The sequence below is a fragment of the Passer montanus genome, unplaced genomic scaffold, assembly GCF_014805655.1.
Source record: "Passer montanus isolate IOZ18808 unplaced genomic scaffold, ASM1480565v1 scaffold141, whole genome shotgun sequence".
In the NCBI taxonomy this organism is placed as follows: domain Eukaryota; kingdom Metazoa; phylum Chordata; class Aves; order Passeriformes; family Passeridae; genus Passer; species Passer montanus.
In genome coordinates, this window is record NW_024361053.1 from 598,553 (window position 1) to 615,583 (window position 17,031).

A 17,031-nucleotide genomic window follows, 5' to 3' on the forward strand; every position below is an offset into this window, starting at 1 on the left:
CAAACAATAACTTGGATTCCTTTTTCAGTACTTGTGTTTTCTACTGTAATCTCATTTCTTAAAATATAATTCTAATTATCATAGTAACTCTCCTTCATTGACCTTCCTATTTCTATTGTCAGTAGGTTTGTTGACTTAATTTCTGAACTTTTTAATGAATTCTTTATGATGCTTACATCTTCATACTGGAAATACCTTTCTGAATGATAAGGTGACTCTAAGATGTCTTTTCACATTTCTAGTCTATTGATTGTCTTAAAATTGAGCTGTGTACAGACTTGTCTCTGCTTCTACTGGTAAGTCTGCAGATTATAGTAGGAGCCCTAATAATTAGTCTCCTAAGTGATTTTAGGAGTGGAAAAACATTTAATATGATGATTTCAGCCCATTGTGTCATCTGATGCTTCCCGTATAATAATTAGATGCATCTTCTAGTCAAAGTTTAACCTTCTGTTATGTTTTTTCTAAGCTTTATCCTTTAATGAGGTCAGAAAGTTCATGCCTTGGTTACTCAAGTGGATAAAGACTGGACTTCCCTGCTCTCTTTTTTCATATTTCATAGCTGTGGTGCACAATGTAGAGCTTCAGCCTTCTCTGACACATTTCCAGTTAATTATTTTCATTTTCTATTTCTCATGTCTTGTCACTTATCAGCTCTACTAGTTAGGCAGTAATATACTTGCCTGCAGCAAGAATCTTTTATTTGGTATGAGCAATTTAACAGTGAGAGCATATTAGAAAATGTCATCTAAGTGTAAATGAAAGCATTCTCATATGAAGGATTAAGGAAAGATTCCATTGCAACTATATTTGTTTTGCTAGGAAAGCTGTTCTTTGTTTTCAAATTTCTTTAATACCTGGCTATTAAAATAATTACATAACAAATACTGGTTATGTATTTTAGAGATTTTTATACTTGACTAATACTTAATGCACTGCATCTGACTATGCCTTTTCAGATGAACTTACTCTGCTCTGTTCTAGTGTGTCTTAAATGGAAATCAGAGAAGGAAAGTCTGGAGAACATAGATGCATTCTAAGGCAACTAAAAGGAAATGAGTAATGAGAATAACACTCAAGAATCTAAAATATTATTTCTTTAAAGTCATGATTTTTTTTCTCTTATTTTGATAATTTTCAGAAAAGCCATTTTTTCACTCCTGGTGTTTATTTCAAGAAGAACTTTGCTTTTGTGTATGAGTGCTTGCTGCATGACAGTCAGATAAACTGGGAAGGCTTTCCTAATTGCCTCCTCCTGTTCCCAGAAACCTCCTGCTGTACTCTTTCAGACCCAGAGTAGCAAAGCATATGTTTTGATATTGAAATGATAATTGAAAATATGTAACAAATGCGTCTTCTGAATTGAGGTTTTTGCTTGAATGTTTTGAACCTGTAGGTTTTGGGACACACGGTAGAGGAAGTAAGGTCTAAATAGAAATCCAGAAAGGCTGTTTTAGACAGCAACATTGTGAACACATTTCTCAGGGCGAGAAAGCTGCCATGGAAGCTGCAGAATTAGAGTAATTTTGGTTAGAGATCGATGTGTTAGGTCAAGGCCTAACTGAGCGTGGTTTTGGGCAGCCTGCTCTAGCTGCCCCTGCTTGAACAGCAGTTAGACTGGATGATCGTTTTGGTTAGAGATTGATGTGTTGAGATGGTCAGGGCCTAACTGAGCGTGGTTCTGGGCAGCCTGCTCTAGCTGCCCCTGCTTGAACAGCAGTTAGACTGGATGATCTTCAAATGTTTCTGGCAATCTAAGCAATTCTGTGTGATTTTGAGCTAATACCCTAAATCCTTAGTTTTCCTTGAGAAATCTTGTGCTATTTATTGCAGGTTTGATAATAAATAATTTCAGCTATTGTATTAATGCCAGCTGAATAGCTGATACCACTGGCTAGCTTGTGATAGGACTGTTGGGGTGTGCAAGCTTCCTTTTCTCTGTTTATTCCTGTAGTCATCAACTTGTGAGAAGAACACAGCAGAAACAATAAATCTGTTGTCATGACACCTCTTGTTCAAGACTTTTTACAAATACAGGTTAACTTTCATACCACCCCTATGTTATGCACCAGGTTTTAGTTTCACCTGTAAGAGGCAAGTGTTGTAGCTGTGGCTCCCAGTGGTTCTAGCAGCATCTCAGGGCTGGTGGTGTGCTCTGAGCATGAGTGAGAGCTGCTGGTCTGGACAATGGTGTGGCTCTGCTGTGTGGATGCCTGAGAAGCATTTTCGGCTGGCATGCTTTGAACAAGATTCCTCTGCACGTCCTGGTAGAATCAGTCTTCATCGAGAGTTGAAAAGGGGTAAAAGGTAGCATTTTTACAAAGCATGTATTGGTTTTGGTTGTGCACACCTTTCTAACTGCTTTCTAGTAAAAACCACATGTAGATGTTGCCACCTTTACTTCTCAAATTAGCTTCACTACATGATTATGTGTGTCAAAGATACATATTAGCCTACAGTCCCAAGCATCCTATGGGAAGATGGCCACACCACAGTAGGGAACAAGCCTGGGCATTGGAGATGACGTGCCCAAGGCAGAAGGGTGGCTGGGGGAGCAGGAATTCCCAGCCTCACTAGGCCAGGGCTGCCTCAGCTGTAGGGCTCTGCCCCTCTGCTCCAGGGGCAGCTGCTGCCTCGTTGGGTACTCAGTGGCTTTTCTTTGCAGCATGTGGACACACACCTGTGCTTTCCCAAAAAGGATTTGCTGTTATATGTGTGCATATATCTCCATCACTTTAATCATCATTATTTCAAATACTGACATGAAATATGAAAGAGGAATACTCCTAATGGTGGGCTGGCTTGAAAATTCACTTCTCTGTCAAATACACAAAGGACTATTTGAATGCTTCTTTCCATGGTGCATTCTGATTGGCTTTGAAAATTGGTTGAATAAATTTTTAATGCTCTTTTTTTTTCCCCCTGACATTTTTATTTGGATTTTTTATTCCGTGCTGGTTGCTCAGTTGATAAAGAAGGAAGCATTGGCATGTCCTTGGAGGCCCTGCTGGGAACTGGGTTATCACGCTGAGAGGCTGCTGTGATTGTTTACCTATCACAACAAAGGATCTTCTCATGCCATTTTATTATTGAATAATCTATACTCCTCGCTCGAGCTTTTGGAGCCTCCCAGCAGTCATGTCAGGCTAACCTTGTTGCTAAAGATGATTTTGTGCTCTTAGTTTGGCGAGTCAGCCAGGCTACCTGAAGCCTCTGCCATCCCATGATAAATCCCTTCTACCGTGACACAAGCCAGGAACAATAGCTGTGCTTCAAGAGCCATGTGCTTGCTTTTAGGTGACCCCATTTCCTGCTGGTGACCCCATTTCCAGCACTGGCCTGTGCTGGTGTGGGGCTGTCTGTGTGGAGCTGGTGGAGCTGCCCCAGGCTGGAAGATGTGTTGTGTCTGATGGTGCTTGGCTGTGCTCAAGTTGTATCTCAGCTGACTTCAGTCAAAATATGGGTTTGGGTGGCTGCTGCCAATGTACTTCTAGTTTAACTACAAAATAAATCACTGTTGCTTTTCAGTGATGGTTCTTGTAAGGAAATGGGGATTTCGACCACCAAAGCATGTGCTGCACCCAGGTGTGCTCTTCATACACTGTTGAACTCTGTTTTTACAGTTTGTGTGTGTTCCTTGTGGAAGGAAGTGTCTTTTGCACAAATGACTCATTGCCTAGTTAGTAGGACTTAAGACAGAATACAAAGCAGCTGTGGTTTAGCATTAGTCCTTGTCTCCTTATAGTGAGAGAGTTTTTGCATTGACTCATAGAATGGCTTGGATTGGAAGGAGCCTCATCTAGTTCCAGTCTCTCTGCATGGGCAGGGAGGCCACTCCCTAGATCAGGTCGCTCAGGGCCCAGCCAACCTGTACTTGAAATAGCACATGGAATATTTTTAAACAAAGTCAAGAAACAATTTGTTCTATAGCAGTAATGAAATTGCACAATAATAATAATCATAACAATAATGCTTGGCCTTGTTTTTGTTTCATGTGGAAACCATGCTAAAGTTCTTTTTGAATAGAGTTTTGTGAACACCTGATGTCTTCAGTTAGTCACTTTGACTTATGTGTGCTTACTTGGCTCATAGCATGTCTTTCTTTCAAAACCGTAGTTTTATCTATCCTTTTATTTAATTTCAGTGTACATGCAATGTGAATTGAAGAAATTTATTCTTTGTATCATTACATCAAACCTTGAAATGCTAATACAGTTGCTAGCAACTATTTGCTTTTTGTATGCTTCTAGAGTTCATTAGTTGCATTTTTGTTGTTTTCATCCTTTGAAAGTCAGAAATCAAATTTGTCCAGCTTACACTGTTTAAGTGTATGCAGGTTTCACCATGAATAGAGTTAATTTTGTAAACACAAAGTCCTAATTTTAACTCCAAAATCTAGCCTGTAGTGGCTGCTATGAAGAATAGTAACTCTACCCCAGCTGAAACCAGCACATTCTCCACCCCTTATTCCATCTAGATGCAGTGCATTCTTATTACCCGTGAACTCCCTTCCCATTCCTTGATATAATACACAGATATCATTCCCATAGTCTATGGACCACCCCTGTGGAATGTCTGTAAAGTACCCATAAATGTCCATTGAGTTCCTTTAGTCCATGACTTTGGGCTCCATATGTTGGGGTGGTCACTCAGGGCAGGAGAGGTGGTGTTCTCTGTGGGGTTACTGGGCACCAAAGCCAGCTCAGTTCGGGTCTCTGCTTGTCAGGCCCAGCCTTGGTCAGCAACTCAGCCCTGTGTAGCTGCTTGCTCAATCCCTGCTGGTAGGGTGAGGGACAGAACTGGAAGAGTAAAAGTGAGAAAACTCGTGGGCTAGAGTAAAGACAGTTTAGTGGCTATAGCAGGAGCCACGCACATGAGCAAAGCAAAGCAAGGACCTCATTCACCACTTCCCACAGGCAAGCAGGTCTTGAACCACTTGCAAGAGAGTGTTACAGCTGTTGGGAAAGACAGACTCCACAACTCTGAATGTCCCCCCTTTCCTCCTTTTCCCGTAGCTCCGTATGTTGAGCATGATTCCATGTAGTCTGGAACATCCCTGGGATCAGTTGGGGTCAGCTGTCCTGGCTGTGTCCTCTCACAACCACTTGTGTACCCCCAGCCTTGCTGGTGGGGTGGGGTGAGAGGCAGAACAGGCCTTGACTCTGTGTAAGGAATGAAGAAAACATCCCTGAATAGTTAACACTGCTTCCAGTACAAATATAAAACATAGCCCTATACTAGCTACTATGAAGAAAATGAACTCTGTCTCAGCCAAGCCCAAAATAGTATTATATGATGAAAAAGCAATGTAGTATCTCTTTCGATTTTATAACTGTAACTGAATTTATTTTTGTAGGTGTAGCATCTATGACTGTGCCAGTGTACATTGCAGAAGTGGCTCCACCACACTTACGAGGCAGATTAGTCACCATTAACACTCTCTTCATCACTGGAGGGCAGTTTTTCGCAAGCGTTGTCGATGGAATCTTCAGCTACCTCGCCAAGGATGGATGGAGGTTTGTGAGCCTTCCTTGCTAAAAGCAAGCTGCTATAGTCCTGATTTGGTTGACAGCTATTATAATTCTTGTTGGTAAAACAGAATTTACATAGAAAGTGGTAAAACTGTGTACTAAAATGGAGCTTCAATGTCTTCCAAAATAGATCCCTACTGCTTTCGCTTAAGCTTAATATTCGCAGTATGCACAGGTTTTTTGACTTTGCTAAACACTGAAGTGGGAGAGTAATAAATATACATCACAAGCATGAATGATTGTCCTGATATTTATGAAGGTAGCTTGCCTTTTGCATTTACCATAATTACATGCTGATTTTTCAAAAGGCAAATTTCCAATAAGTAATATGCTCTATGTCCAAGATAGAGGTGAACTTTGAATATTCTTAATCTGAGCAGTGGTAATGTATCAGAATTGAAGGATATTGTAGCATAAATTTATAGTTAGACATTTATGTTATAAAATAATAAAAATCTATTTTCTGGGCTGCACAAACCCAGTTCTCTCAGCCTCTTCTATGTCACATGCCCCAGTTGTGCAACTCATCTTAGTGATCCATGGTTATTCCTGGTTTGTGGCTTTCTCTTGTATTTGTAGTCCTACTGCAGAAGGTGTGTGCAGTAGTGAAGAGCAATAGTTTCTGCAGCCTGCTGGTACGTGCTGGGTGACTTTTGCAGTAGTGCTGTGTTTTATGCATGTGCCAAGTACTGCTCTGCTGGATTGAGTGGAGTGAAGAAGTAGGCTACTTGCTCAGTGATGAGTATCCAAGTATTCCAGCTGCAATGCTGGAGCTGTTAATTGAGGATGGTGTGCTGTCCTCAGCTAGTTCATTGCAACCTAAGGCTGAGCAGGGAAGAGTACAGATTTCTGTCACCTGAAAGGAGTGGCCAGCAAACGTGTGGAGAGAAATCACAAATGTCTAGTCCTGAGTCATTATATAGAAGAAGGAACATTACAGCAATTATTGTATCTCTTACTGACTGAATGGCTGAGCACTGGAGTGCTGTAACAATAAAGAACTTTAATTTTTCTTGGCTCTGCTTATTCTTGGAAATGCTGGATATTAAATTAAAATAAACCAAAGAAAAAAATTTTTAACATGACCCTTAGGTTAGCTTTATAAACCCTGCTAATGCCATCCTAATAGTATTGCAGCAGTATGTCAGAGAAGGAGAAATGTTACAGCAGACTTATTAAATTTCATGCTGGATTTTTTCAGGTCTGCTAGACATCTGGCTTCAAACACAAAGTCTTGTAATCTGTATAGGAAAGAACTATATTAGATTTCTGAAAGCTGGCTCACTGTGTGAAATGTCTAAAATTGCCTGCTTTTACTCTAAATTGATTATATCAAAATGGCTTGCTCTGAAAGTTACACCAACTCTAGAACTTGCAATGGATGTTCCCTCTCAACTAAACGTTTTCCTTCTGGCCTGCTCCTTTTATTGAACTTTCCAATCTGCAAAATTCTGGTCAAACTAACTTCAGTGAGGGAGCACTGTCTGTACATTTCTTTCTTGTCTTGCCTGTGATAAACAATCCAATAGTCCAACTGGTATGAATCAAGCTTTCAGGAGCCTTGATTGATTTTGCCTCCTAAGATGATTGCAGGCACCCAGCTGCTTAGCTCTGGAGGCTCTGCTGCATTTAAGTAACTGAAGGGCTTTGGAGGAGCAGAAATTTAAGCAATAGGAGTCTGAAGGACTCAATCTGCATACTTAGATACATGAAAACATACTTCAGCATGTACTTTGATGGGATACAGCAGTTTTAGATCTCTGTGAGTTTGTTTTACTTTTCATTTGAAATACAAAAGGCTTTCTAAATATCACTCCAATAAAGATATTGAATCTACAATTTAGTGAGCTTCAATGGTCAATGTATTTTGTACACAGCTACCAAAATGTTTGTGGAGGAGGAAGAGTGTAGGAATAAATTAGGCCATTAATGAATGAGAGCATTAGTGAATGAGAAATGAGAACATTAGTGGATTAGTGACACTGTTAGATATGTTGACTGAAGACTACTCAGCTAATAAGCCTTCCACTGACTTTATGGTTTGAATTTATTTTCTTTCTTATGCTTTTCTTTTTGACTAATAATGAACTATATAATTGTTAAAGTGTTACCAAAAAAAAAGAGCTGCTAACTGAGCTCTTTCTAGACCAAGTTTTGCTTGTATGGCCTTTGGAAATTTTGACTGGTTTTAAGAAGAACTTCAGTCCTCAGCTGGGGGTGGAAAGACTGGTCTGCATGCACATAGTGCTGGCATGGCCATCCTCTTTTCATTGCCTTTTGAGTGTTCTTTTTACCATTCTCCAGTTTTCTGCCTGTTGTACTGCCCATGTTTTTCTTCGTTAAATCTACAAATGCCTCTAAGTATTTTTCCATTTTTACTCAAAATGCATTTGGACTTGATAAATGCATTTGGTTCATTGCCCCTAAGATAAGGTTTTCAATAATAGTTATTCTCTCCTTCCTACTCAATTAGCAATGTGATGCATGCTTTATAAAAAGATCCAGGTAAGAGGCTGCAGAGTCACCTGTGAAAGCACACATCCTGGCTTATGGAGAGAGGAGCTAGAGGAAAGATTAGCAAATCTCCTTAGTCTCCTGACTGATGTTAAGGTGTTTATGAGTGCAGGCTACCTCAATGTTCAGAAGGACTGGTTTCTGGAAGTGTTTTAATGATTATATCCAATGATGTGAAACCTGTGACAACTGCAGTGATGTACAGGTGACACCTGCACTGTTTAAAGTCTTTAATGAAAGTGAAAAGAATCTGGGTGAAGTGTAAATAGGAAAAGGTCAGATTTTAAAAGCAGGACAAAATTATTTTGTTCTGCAATTATTTTTATCCTTTTATTGTTTTACTGAAGAAATATAAAAATGTGGTGGGTATAGACCAGAGCCACCCATGAAAATTGGTGGTATGTGTGTCTTCCACAGCCTTTTCCCCCACTTTGGATGGAGCAAATAACCCTGCTTGGGTGTTGCCACAGGTGTCAGTGCTGATTCTTGGAACCATAACTGTGCTTTTACCAGTGGTAATTCTCTGTTGAGTAGAGAAAAAGCGTTAATGGTGCACATAGTAACCCTTGGGCATCTAAAATGCAGTTTTGATTTAAAACCTCACACTGCATCTGACTGAAGATTTCAAAGCAGGCTCTCTGAAAGATCACATGTAAGTTGTTGTGCTGGTGAAATGAATTTTTCTCAGTGTTTCTGCTTATAGTCAGAAATTTTCAAAATTAACACTGGCAAATGTGTCTGTGTGTATGTACTACTGACCAAATTATGCATTGTTCTCCTGCTGGTTTTTTTCTTGTTGTTGTTTGTTTGTTTTTAATATGTTGGTGAAATGATTAGTAGATTTCAATCTCATCTTTGTCATCAACAGTACTTGGTCCATGCATGTGCTTTCTCTTTCTGTTGATTATTGTCACTGAAGGGTTTATCAGTTTCCAAACTAGTGTAATATTTCAGGTTTTTTGTTTAGTCTTACTTAGTGTCCTCAGGACCAGTGGCTAGAATCAGTGATGGCAGAACAGTCACCATGTCACTGAGATTTCCTGTAAATGAAGGAAAGATCATGTTTTCTAAAATACCTGCAGAATATGATTCTTCCCCCATTAACTTACAGTGAGAAGGAATACGAGGAGTGGGAGATTTAATCTGTAAATACAGTTTGAATAGCTGTAACTGAATCTTCTCATAGTGTGTTTTTGTAGGCAAATAGTAGATATTTATCTATTTTCTGATTTATTTCCAGGTACATGCTGGGCCTGTCGGCTGTACCAGCAGTTATACAGTTTCTTGGGTTCCTGTTTCTTCCTGAAAGTCCCCGCTGGCTCATTCAGAAAGGCCAGACCCAGAGGGCACGGAGAATTCTGTCTCAAATGCGTGGCAACCAGGCAATTGATGAAGAGTATGACAGCATCAAAAACAACATTGAAGAAGAGGAAAAAGAGGTTGGAGCAGGTATGCTGAATACTTGTTGGCCACTCTGTCTATCGGTGAGGAGATAAAAATCAGAAGAAATGTTGAAGCTGTAGCTTGTGGGAGCTTTTATTTATCTGTATTGTTTTGCTCTTTGAAGTATTTAATGTACTGGTAGCTTCAAAAATGGAGATACTTCTATGATCCTGCACTTTCAAATTAGGTTTGATTTCTTAAGTGAGGGAAAAGTAAAGTTGTGTAGGATTCTAAGTTTACACCACCTACGCTTATGTGAGAATTGATTTCAGAAAATGGATCAGTTTAGGAATGCACATCTCCAAGAGTGGAAATAAATAAAATAAAGTTTGGTTTCTTTCATCAGTGGAAAAGGCCAAACAGACACGAGAGAGGTCAGAAGCCATTGTACATGGCTCAGTTATCCAGCAAACTGCATTCTAGGCGAGAAGTCTTTGAAAAGATGTACAAAACAAGGCCTGTAATACAGATTCTTGGGTTCCTGTTTCTTCCTGAAAGTCCCCGCTGGCTCATTCAGAAAGGCCAGACCCAGAGGGCACGGAGAATTCTGTCTCAAATGCGTGGCAACCAGGCAATTGATGAAGAGTATGACAGCATCAAAAACAACATTGAAGAAGAGGAAAAAGAGGTTGGAGCAGGTATGCTGAATACTTGTTGGCCACCCTGTCTATTGGTGAGGAGATAAAAATCAGAAGAAATGTTGAAGCTGTAACTTGTGGGAGCTTTTATTTATCTGTATCAGTTTTGCTCTTTGAAATATTTAATGTACTGGTAGCTTTAAAAATGGAGATACTTCTATGATCCTGCACTTTCAAATTAGGTTTGATTTCTTAAGTGAGGGAAAAGTAAAGTTATGTAGGATTCTAAGTTTACACCACCTACGCTTATGTGAGAATTGATTTCAGAAGATGGATCAGTTTAGGAATGCACATCTCCAAGAGTGGAAATAAATAAAATAAAGTTTGGTTTCTTTCATCAGTGGAAAAGGCCAAACAGACACGAGAGAGGTCAGAAGCCATTGTACATGGCTCAGTTATCCAGCAAACTGCATTCTAGGCGAGAAGTCTTTGAAAAGATGTACAAAACAAGGCCTGTAATACAGATTCTTTTTCTGTAAAAGCAACTGCTGAAAGTCCTTTTGATCTGTTCTCAAGAGAATAAGGCACCTAAATCAAATCCTTTTTTCTAATCTTTTGAATCTTTGTGTCATATTTGCTCAAAACTTTGTGTTCATGTGTGTACTTGTAAAACAAGATTACCATTTGATTGACTTTCTGTACTCTGCATATTTTTTCTTTCCTTTCTGCTGGAAGTGTTGACCTGGGAATGTCAAGTAAGGATCTTAAGTAAGAGTTATCCTTGATAGGAAAATACTGTAACTTCTCAGAGCTGGTGGAAAGAAAAATGGATGTTACTTTATATCTGTGTAAACTGAGATTCAGCATCTGATAATACCTATTCTCACTACTGCCTTATCGAATTTGTCTTTGAATCTTACAGTAAATAATTATGAGTCTAGAAAAAGTTATATAACATATAGTTGAAGGATTTTTAAAATATTCATCACTAGTGTGAAGCAGGGCTGGGTTTTTTTTCCTCACATTATAGTTTTGAGGCTTTGGATACCTTTTTTTCCCAGTTCTTTGGGGCTGGGAAATGAAGTTCATTAAAGCTAATTTTAAAAAAGGGTGAAGTGTGTATTCATAGAACAGCTTGGGCTTGAGTCCTGTGGTTAGGTTCTTCATTCTAATTAGGGATTGGGCTATTGACTTCTGTGGAAAACCACTTAATGTCTAGTACTAAAGTTTAACACTTTGTAGAAATAAAAGGAGCAGGCATTTGGTCTACTCAGCCTTTTGTTTTCTATCACTGGGCTATAGGGTATGACATTGCTTGTCACTCTTAAATCTTTTGTCACGATGCTTTTTGACAATTATGAATCAAATGTGGTGTTGTAGGTGCAGTAGGATTGACTCCATTGTTAAATAAATCCTTTATATATTTGTAGCTTGGACTGGGACACTGATTGTGTCATCAGTCAATGAGATTGTTGTCAGGGATATGCAGGTCTCTTGGTTCCCCTGCCAAACTTCCCCAAAAGCTTAATGTGTTCCTGGAGTTCAGTTAAATCAATCACATTTCCTAGGAGAAAGCTTGGTTACAGACAATCAGTGTTTTGCTCTCAGGTAATCTACAGCTTCAGAGTTGTTACCCAAGGGCATTATAAAAATGAGGGTAGTTACAAGTATATGCTATCCCATTTGTTATAAATGCTTAGCAGACAAGCATTGGATAGCTATGGTCACTTTTGATTTTGATTATAATTGTACTTCATCTCATTTAACTCAAGCTCTTCATTGTTATAAAGAGGTACTTTGTATGTCAGCATCACGACATATATTGCTTTTGTTACCTTTCTGTGACTTATAGGTGGTATTTACAGGTGGTAAATTTGTGTTAAATTGCTTTCACTTCTGTGAGGAGTTGTCTGGATCCCCAGTATCAAATTTTGCTTGTGTAGTGCAAAAGCAACTTTCTGTTCATGGTTTCACTGGCAGGTTTTCAGGTATTGACAACTTAAACATGTGCATCTGCAAAGACTTTACATTTTATTTTGCTATGGGTATATTAGTTTGGGTGGGGGTTTTTGTTTTGTTTTTGGGGGGGGTTATCTATATTAATGAAACTTTTTTTAATTAATTTATCCTATTTGTGGCAGGCAGTGCTAGTTAATAGCAATGACAGATGACTGTAATTCCTATCAGACATTTTGAACCTCCTTCCAGTTTTACAAAGAACTTTAATAAACCTGAACTGACAGTGTGTGTACATGACATTCAAGGAAAGATGACTTTGCATACTGAAAATCATCTGGCTTACTTTTAGGTAGAAGTGCCTTTTCCTTTGCTGTCTTTTTCTTTCTTGAGAAACGACAGATGTTCTTTTTCATTGACTGATACACAAGCATCTTTGCCATTTCCTTAGGGCATCACTTTCTAAGTGAAACTAAGGCTGTGTTTGACTCCTTCTCTGCAAGGGAGTAACACAATCAGGGGTGATGGTTTCTTGTTTTCTTGGGGGGGGTTATCTATACTAATGAAACTTTTTTTTATTAATTTCTCCTATTTGTGGCAGGCAGTGCTAGTTAATAGCAATGACAGATGACTGTAATTCCTATCAGACATTTTGAACCTCCTTCCAGTTTTACAAAGAACTTTAATAAACCTGAACTGACAGTGTGTGTACATGACATTCAAGGAAAGATGACTTTGCATACTGAAAATCATCTGGCTTACTTTTAGGTAGAAGTGCCTTTTCCTTTGCTGTCTTTTTCTTTCTTGAGAAACGACAGATGTTCTTTTTCATTGACTGATACACAAGCATCTTTGCCATTTCCTTAGGGCATCACTTTCTAAGTGAAACTAAGGCTGTGTTTGACTCCTTCTCTGCAAGGGAGTAACACAATGTAGCCATAACACATTCTCCAGTCCCACACTAAAGAACTGTAATGCCTTTTGTAACTGTTTCATCAACTGCTCTCATGACGGAGGAGTGAATCATACCGAAACTTCATCTTGTTCAAGCTACTTTAAAGTTTGGTTTAAATGTGCGTGATAAAACTAGAGAACTTAATTGCATTTTTCACGTGGTCATCAAGCAGCTTCTCTCTTCAAAATGACAAAAATGCCTTCAGCAACAAACTTCTGCTTCAGAAGTCCTTTATACAGTTATGGGATACCTGTTCAGTGAATGATTCACATTTCTGTATCCTTTCCAATACATTCAATCAAATCAGTGCTGCTGATACTGATAAGCAGCTTACATTTTAGCATTTTGAGATCGGCATCGGGAAAATAATGTATCTTTTTGACAAATACTTTCCTCATGACTGGTTATGCAAATGACATTTTTTCTGGCAGCTGTGGATACTGCTTTTCTGTGCCCTGTTATGTACTTGCAGTGTGACTTCTGGTGCTGTACCCTTGCATTTTGAGAAGTGGAGGGGAGGGCACTGAATTCTGCAGTAACATTGCAAGACAGGTCAAACCTTGGTCATCATCTGTTAACATCATCTCTCAGATGCTGTAGTGCAAAAACAGGCTGTTGATAGGAAAATTTGAATGAGGAAGATTTTAGAAAAAGAGTGTTCCCCAAGAGGTAAGGTGCAGAGTGACCTTCCCCCTCAAATATGCTGTGGATCTCACAGATTCCCCACTGCTTGGCTTAGGTTCTGAAGCCTCATGGAGAGAAAGAGGAGAGAATGGTCAGAAGGGGTTTGCAGTTGAGAGAAAGATCAAAGACATTGCTGGGAGAGCATTCTGGCACAACTCTTCCTAGCAAAACAAGCCTGACTCACACTGCTGCTGAATTGTAGTTTTTAGTACAGTTAAGGCAGAGGTTCTGTGCACCTTGGTTAAAAATAGGCAATCAAATCATAGCAATGCAGGTAAGCACTGGCACAGGGGCTTAATTGCAGAATCGAAGATCATGGAATGGTTAGGGCTGGAAAGGACCTTAAAGTTTATCTAATTTCAGTCGAAGGTCATGGAATGGTTAGGGCTGGAAAGGACCTTAAAGTTTATCTAATTTCAATCCCCCTGCCGAGGACAGGAAGCTGTCTGCTTGCAGCCTCATCCAGCCTGGTCTTGAACACCTTCAGGGATGGGAAATCCAAAACCTCTCTGGGCAGCCTAATCCAGTGCCTGAACACCCCCACAGTAAAGAATTTTCTCTTAATATCTAATCTAACTGTATATTCCTTCATCTTAAGACTATTCTCCCCATCCTGTCCCTACATGCCCTTTTAAAAAGTCCTTCTCCAGCCTTCTTGCAAGCCCCCTCTACATACTGGAAGGCTGCTCTCTGCAGTCAGCTGATTCTCTGGATTCATTCCAGATCCACATCTGGCTTGTGCTGGGAGCCCCAGAGCTGGCTGCAGTACTCCAGGTACTCATGAGAGCAGAGTAGAGGGGAAGAATCACCTCCCTTGACCTGCTGGTCACATCTCTTTGATGCAACCCAAGATGTGGTTGGCTTTCTGGGCTGCTGGCACACACTGTTGATTCATATCCAGCTTTTTGTCCACCAACACCCACAAAGTCCTTCTCTCAGGGCTGCTTTCAATCCATTCTCCACCCTGTCTTTGTGCTTGAGATTGTTGTGACCCTGCTGCAGCACCTTGCACTTGGCCTTGTTGAACTTCATGAGGTTCTCACACACCCACCCGTAAAGCCTGTCAGGATCCCTCTGGATGATATCCCTTTTCTCCAGAGTGTCAGCTGCACCACACAGCTTGGTGTTGTTAGCAAACTTGCTGAGGGTGCACCTCATCCCACTGTCCATGTTGCTGTCAGAGCTGTCACTGTACTGACCCCTGAGGATTGTCACTCATCACTTCTCTCCACTTGGACATTGAGCTGTTGACTGCAAGTCTTTGAGTGTGACCACCCAGCCTGTTGTTATCCACTGCGTGGTCCATCCATCAAATCCGTGTCTCTTCAGGTTTGGGCAAGGGTGTGATGCAGGACCACATCAAATGCTTTACACAAGGTGGATGATAGTTTTTGCCCTTCCCTTATCCACCACTGCTGAAAGCCCATCCTAGAAGACCACCAAATTTGTCAGGCCATGGGTATAGAGGAAGCAGCTTGTGCTCTTAAGCAAATTACAGTGTGGAATTTGTAATGTTAGTTCTAGAGCAAGCACTTGGGAGTGAACTTAATGTGGTGGTTTGTGCATGAAAATAAAGCTGTTTAGCTGACCTTTTGTAAAAGTTTTACTGGCTGCCAGTCTAGTAGTCACTTCTGACTGGAAAGAAATCATTATAGAATCCAGTTGAGACATTTTTAATAGATTGTTAATTTTCCATATGCCGGACAGTACTACAATGTTCAATACAAATTGCAGAAAAGTATCCATTTCTACTGTCTTTCTGGGTGAAAAGTGTCTGCAAACTGCATGGGTTTTCCTCCCACCCCTCCATGTAGCTGTCCTCAGCTGTGAAGTGCCAGGATGGTATTTCACACAAAATCAGAAGTGATGTGTTTGGTACTAACTTGGCATCTTGATGAAATGAGCGTCATTTGCATTAAGACTAGACATTTATTTTTGTGTAGATGAAGGATGTGTAACTGTGAATTGTAATTAGGAGAGCAGTGTAATCTCCCACAGCCTTATTTTTCCCACATTTCTCTAACCTGTGAATTAGGGTTGAGATTCTTGACTTATCTGTTCTGCATGTGGACCTTTGCCTTTTGTTCTCTGTTGTTATGCATGTATGTGTGTGTCACCTTCTGATCAAGAAGATGTTTTTTTTGCACATGTTATGCTTGCTGATTTTGCTATGTAAAACTACTGGGGCTCAGCAGTGCATGGAACCATGCTGCTTCTGTAAAATTCAGTGAGACATGTATAAAATTGATCATTACAATGTAATATTGTTCAACCTTCCTTTCTGTGTCTGTACCAGAATGTTATGTAATGGGCACTGCTTCTAGATTAGACATTTTCCTGTGTTTTCATTATTTTAATGCAGTTTTGTGATAGCCGAGCTTTTTTTGTGGCACCAAGAAAGATGCCACTCTTTCAGTCTTGTAGGCTTGACTCACTTAAATTCTTTTTGCTGTATTTCCTATTTCAGCAGTGAGTCAGTCTCCTTTTTAACATTTTGTATTTCCCTGTTGGAGATAAATGTGTTATGACAGAAAGGTAAAACCACCTCATTGCTTTTAGGTTTCAGCTTGTAATTTTATCCATTTAACGGAAATTTAAAATATGACATTATGAGGCAGGAAATCTGGACCCTCAGTCTTTCCTGGTTCCAGTATTTCTATTTCTTGCACCTTTTCTTCTTAAGTAGTATTTTAACTTGTTAGTATTCCTGTCTCTGGCTGGAACCATTTGATATGCATCTTTCTAGGGGGATACTTGGAAGCTTGCAGTGTTTTCATTCTTATGCATAATTCTCTTCTTGCTTCTGGGAGTCCTTTTTATCCCAAGGCCATTGCCCGACATGCTTGATGTTCAAAAAGAGATAGTCATGCCTATTATTATTGGACATCAGCTGGAATTGTATTTAATGAAATGTGGTAATACTGTGATGCTCTGGTAGGACTGTGCAGGTGTCTGAATAATGCCACTTCCAGGCACTAAAATCCTTATCTGAAGTTAATTCTTCTTTTCTGATAATCAGTGGCTTTTGTTACCTGTAACCATGAAATTAAATGGAAGACTGTGGGACAAGAGGCAACAAAGGATTTGGGTTAAGATTTATTAAAGAAGTCCCCAGATACAAAATGGGTGGTAGTCATGTCAGCCTGAACTTCTTGCTTCTGGCAAACCAAATGCCAGCATCAGTTCCAAGTGGGTTTTGTCTTTAGGTTTGTGGGACACTTGGCTGATGCAAGAGGTACCTGAATGGAATGTCTTGGTCTCATTCTTGTACTTTAACCATTTTATATATAGAAGTATTACTTTGTTCCCTCAAGAACAAAAATTCTTTTTGTGTATGTCTTCATTAGGGTTTGTTTGGAGTTGAACCCAT

General features: G+C 39.8%; 1 protein-coding gene across 3 annotated transcripts in view; it reads left to right on the forward strand.

The window, feature by feature from the left end:
• The window catches only part of SLC2A13 (solute carrier family 2 member 13), a 153,765-nt gene that overhangs the window by 21,914 nt on the left and 114,820 nt on the right, over window positions 1-17,031 (forward strand). For 2 of the 3 annotated variants that reach the window (XM_039700496.1, XM_039700495.1), the window contains exons 2-4: window positions 5,357-5,516; window positions 9,286-9,333; window positions 9,966-10,126. In XM_039700496.1, coding sequence (XP_039556430.1) covers window positions 5,357-5,516; window positions 9,286-9,333; window positions 9,966-10,126 — 369 coding nt within the window. Of the gene's footprint in view, window positions 1-5,356; window positions 5,517-9,285; window positions 9,495-9,965; window positions 10,127-17,031 lie in introns of all 3 variants that reach the window. The other variant, XM_039700497.1, reaches the window with a different exon arrangement.